The sequence below is a fragment of the Otolemur garnettii genome, unplaced genomic scaffold, assembly GCF_000181295.1.
Source record: "Otolemur garnettii isolate 467f Iridium unplaced genomic scaffold, OtoGar3 scaffold00039, whole genome shotgun sequence".
NCBI classification, from domain to species: domain Eukaryota; kingdom Metazoa; phylum Chordata; class Mammalia; order Primates; family Galagidae; genus Otolemur; species Otolemur garnettii.
The window spans coordinates 2,907,371-2,912,208 of NW_003852434.1; the positions used below are offsets into that span (position 1 = coordinate 2,907,371).

At 39.9% G+C, this 4,838-nt stretch overlaps 1 protein-coding gene across 1 annotated transcript in view; it reads left to right on the plus strand.

Annotated features, from left to right (window-relative positions):
* Positions 1-4,838, plus strand: part of SPARCL1 (SPARC like 1) — a 44,308-nt gene that overhangs the window by 16,543 nt on the left and 22,927 nt on the right. The window contains exon 2 of the mRNA XM_012805301.2: positions 3,587-3,649. Within this exon, the coding sequence (XP_012660755.1) occupies positions 3,596-3,649 (54 nt within the window). The 5' untranslated portion in view covers positions 3,587-3,595. The remainder of the gene's footprint in view (positions 1-3,586; positions 3,650-4,838) is intronic.

Consider the following 4,838-nt stretch of genomic DNA (forward strand, 5'->3'; position numbering starts at 1 on the left):
TATCATCACTTAACCTTCACATCATTTTTACAGACAATGAACTGAAGACTCATAAAACTACACAATTTGCCTAAGGTTATGCAAATTAAGCACTAAGGCCTAGGAAGTCCCATTTCAGAGCCTATGCCTTTAACTGTTATGCAATTTTGTCTTGCCGGTGGGTTAGGCAATGGGTCTATTTTTCCCTATGTCAGTTATCTATTACTGTATAATTATCTACCCCCAAATTAAATGGCTTAAAATCATATCATTTGCCCATGATTCTGCAACATGGACTGGGCTCAACTGGGTGACTCTTCTGCTAATTTTGTCTGGTTACTCATGTGATCCAGTGAGCTGGGAGAACAGCTGAGGCTGAACTGTCCAGCACAGCTTCAGGGTTCACATCCTCCAGGGTTCTCTTATCATTCGGTAGTCTGGTTTGAGCTTTCATACAGCATGGCTGATGGCCTCCCCAAGAGGGGAAACACTAATGTGCAAGTATTTACCAAGGCTTTTCTGCCATCATCATACTTGCTAATGTCACATTGGCCAGGGCAAGTCATGAGGTCAAGGTCAAAGTCACAGAGGAATGAAGCTCAGCAATTTACTGGGAGCCAGCAATGTTTACCATATCTCTTCTCTTACCCTTTATCTTCAATTTTTTGTTCTTTACTTCTTCTTTCCCTAATACATAGAATATACTTAGATGATCACATTTAAATAAAAATTCCATGTGACTGCACATTCCCCTTCAGCTACCATCTTCCTCGCTTTCCTTTCATAGCCAAAGACCGGTCTGCTCTCACAGGCTCCCTGACCACCTATTCACTCTCCAATCACTGCCCTACTTTCCACCTGAAGGAAAACTTCTGTCCCTAAGCTTTCCAATAACCTCCATATCTCCAAAAGCAATAATAATTTCCTGGCCTTATTTGCTCTGAACTCTCTGTGATATTTAATACTTCCTTTTTCTTACGTGAGTTTCCTTTTTCTCATTGTTTGTATCTTTAGCTCTTCCCCCTCTGATGGAACCTAGTAATCTTCCCTCACTAGGGTTCTGGCTCTAGCAATTCCTCTACAAGCACTATAAAACACTGATGATGGAAATCAGAGACAACATAAACAAGTGGGAAGACACCTCACGCTCAGAGATTGGAAGACACAACATTGTTAAAATATCAATACTGCCCTAACTGATTTACAAAGTCAAGGCAATTCCCATCAAAACACCAGTAACATTTTTCATGATGTAGAGAAAACCATTCTAAACTTCACACGCAATCAGAAAAGAGCCCAAATAGCCACAGCAATCCTGAGCAAAAAGAACAAATCTGGAGGCATCACATTACCTGACTTCAAATTATACTACAAGGATGCTTTTTCTTCCATTCTTGAGATACTTTGCTACTCAACCTTATTATGAAACTAATTTTTAGCTATCATAGGAAAGCTATAACCCAATTTTAGCCCAAGAATACAGGGAAAGGGAAGAGGAACTGGAGGGGACAGGGGAGGATGGGTGAAGGGAGGGTGATTGCTGGGATCATGCCTAAGATTTATCCTATAGGGTACATGTGAATCCTTCTAAATGTAGAATATAAATGTCTTAACACAACAACTATGAGAATGACATGAAAGATATGTTAACCAATTGGATGAAAGTATTTCAAATTGTATATAGAAGCAACACACTGTACCCCATGATAGTATTAATGTGCACAACTATGATTTAATAAAAAAAAAGTATAAAAAAATTATACTACAAGGCTATAAAAACCAAAACATATGGTGCTTATATAAAGGCAAACACATATACCAGTGGAACAGAATAGAGAATCCAGAAATAAAGCCATATAGCTACAGCCTTCAACAAAGCAGACAAAAACATACACTGGGGAAAGGAAGGCCCTTTAATAAATGGTGCTAAGAAAACTGGATAGCCACATGCAGAAGAATGAAACTGGATCCCTATGTCTCATTATATACAAAAATTAACTCAAGCTGGATTAATGACTTAAATAAAAGAGTTGAAATTGTAAATATTCTAAAAAGAAAAGGAAAAACTCCTGTGGAGATAGACCTAGGCAAGGAATTTATGACTAAGACCCCCAAAGGCAATTACAGCAATAACAAAAATTAATAGGATTTAATTAAATTTAAAGCTTTCTACACAACAAAGGAAATAAACAATAGAACTAACAGACCGTCTACTGAATGGGAGACAATGTCCATTTAGCCATGCTATTTAGAAATATTACAATATGTCTTGTTTAAAACTCTTTGGATGCATTTACATATAAAATCATGATTGCAAAAAATAATTTAAAGGATTCATCTACTATTTCTGGGAGAGCCAGAAAACCTCTGTTAAGACTCAACAGTGTAGTCTTATTCCCGAAGTTCAAATACCATGCTTAGGAGTGTCTGCAAGAAAATGCATGTGGCCCACCACTTTAAAAAAACACAATAGTGTAACTGATGTGGTGGGAAATGCCCTGGTGGTGGAAGATAACTTACGCAGCCTCTCAGAGCCTCATTTGTCTCATTTCTAAATCTAAACAGTTAGTTCAGAACCAACTAAACCAATGAAAACCAAATAACAAAAGTAAGACAGACCAAGTACAATTGCCAGCACCCTCTACAGAGGGAAATCTCAACACAAGTCCAGCTAACTGTTGTCATGAAGGCCCATTGTTGTTAGAGGTTGGATGGTTCAAGAGAAACTAGAAATCTGAATTTTTAGATAAACCTCTGGATTTAAAATGCACAGTGCCAACAAAATCAAACCTATCCTCAAGCCACCTCCCACTCACAGATTGCCAACTGAGACTGTGATGTTCTGTTACTAAAAATCTTCATTCAATGAATATTTTTCTCTACCACTAAAGAGGTAGTTTGTTTGGGGAAGGGAGGTGGGTTTGTTTTCTTTCCTTGGTTTTTTGTGTTTGTTTTTGTTTTTGAGACAGAGTCTCACTCTGTCACCTGGGTAGAGTGCCATGATGTCACTGTAGCTCACAGCAATCTCAGACTCCAGGACTCAAGTGGTGCTCCTGCCTTAGCCTCCCAAGTAGCTGGGACTACAGGTGCCCACTACAATTGCCCAGGCCAATTTTTTTATATTAGGCAGAGATGGGGCCTCATTCTTGCTCAGGCTGGTCTCAGAACTCTTGAACTCAAGGGAGCCACCTGCGTGGCCTCCCAGAGTGCTGGGATTACAGGCATGAGCCCCCGTGCCCAGCCAGCTCAAGAGGCAATTTATTTCACCCAAACTTGACATACCGTGTTACTTTGTGACCATTATCTTCACTGCAAATACTCACAAATCTGAAGACCCAAGATCTGCACAGAGCCTTTAGCACAGTCCTCAATGGAGACAGGTTCTGCTGAACCCAGAGGTCCAAAATCCTAAGGAATAATTTCCATAGGGACACAACTGAGCAAGAACCGACATTAATCTGTCTTCTCAGACGTGTCAGTCCACAAAGACAGCAATCAGCTACAAATACAAAGGACAATGTTGTGCTCAGTATTTGCTGAGATTATCTTTTAATCTTTAGTAAAAAATCTTTTCCCTAACACTGACAATTATCTTCTCAGTTCACAGGTAGAAAGCATGAAGACCGTGGTGATTCTCCTCTGCATCTTGGGAACTGCGGCTGCAATCCCGGTGAATTTCCTTTCTTCTGCTGTCACCTCTCTCTCCCTCCTAACATTTAGTTTAGAAATACTCTGTTTAAAGGAAAATATTCTCATACAGGGGTTTGGAATTCCCTTTTTTATTTTAATTATATTCTTTTCTGCCCAAGCAATGCATGGATAATTGGAAAACTTGAGATAACATTTTTTTCAAAAACACTTTTATTGGAACTATCAGGTTCTATATAGCACGAGACACAATCAATCACTATGCAACAGACGGGTGGGCAACCAGTTCACTGGCCAGAGACTATCCTCGAAGACCAAAGGGACAGGAGGAAATAAATTATCCTATAGAAGCTCACCACATTGGTATTGTGAAACTAAGAGTTTAACTTAGAATGGAGAATATGGGGCAGTGCCTGTAGCTCAAGGAGTAGGGCGTCGGCCCCGTATGCTGGAGGTGGTAGGTTCAAACCCAGCCCCAGCCAAAAACTGCAAAAAAAAAAAAAAAGAGTGCAGAATAAGGTGAACTGGCTGACAATAAAAACAGGTCAGTACGTGTTAGGTGCAGGAAACATTATGCTAATCATAAATTGGCTCCAAACTCATCCTTGGGGGACTGTCCAAGCATATAGGCCGCAAGTAGACAGGACTAGAACATCCTCTTCGTGGTGAGCTATCCTGGCCCACCATTTGCACAGCACTAAAGCAGCTGTACACAAATCAGACCATTGAGACCATGTCTCAAAACAAAATGAAAGTTTAAAAAAAAAAAGTGGAGCCATGGCTTTCTTAGCTAATTATTTGGGACATCCACAAGTCATCCATATGATCCTTAATTACACCAGTGGGTTTGCATGGTTTTCTCTTTTTCATCAAAAAAGAATCAGCCTACTTTAAACAGACAAAAGCAATCTCTCTACTGTGCCTTCCCTCCCTACCCCCATCTAGGTCTAAGATTTTGCCCTTGCTTTTTGGATAAGTTAGTGGCCAGCTTCTGGTTGACAGACGTTATCAGCAAAAACAAACTCCATGCCACCCAGACCAAGCAATTGTTAGAAAAGAGAATTTATGACCACAACTAAGAATGGTAGGGTGAGGCTACTCTGGCTAAAATTATACATTGTAGCCTGAAATTGTAAAACTGGGGCAAATTAATGTTCAACGCAGAAAGGGGTTCCCACAAAACCATCGTGTCCTCCTGAAAATGCATTTTG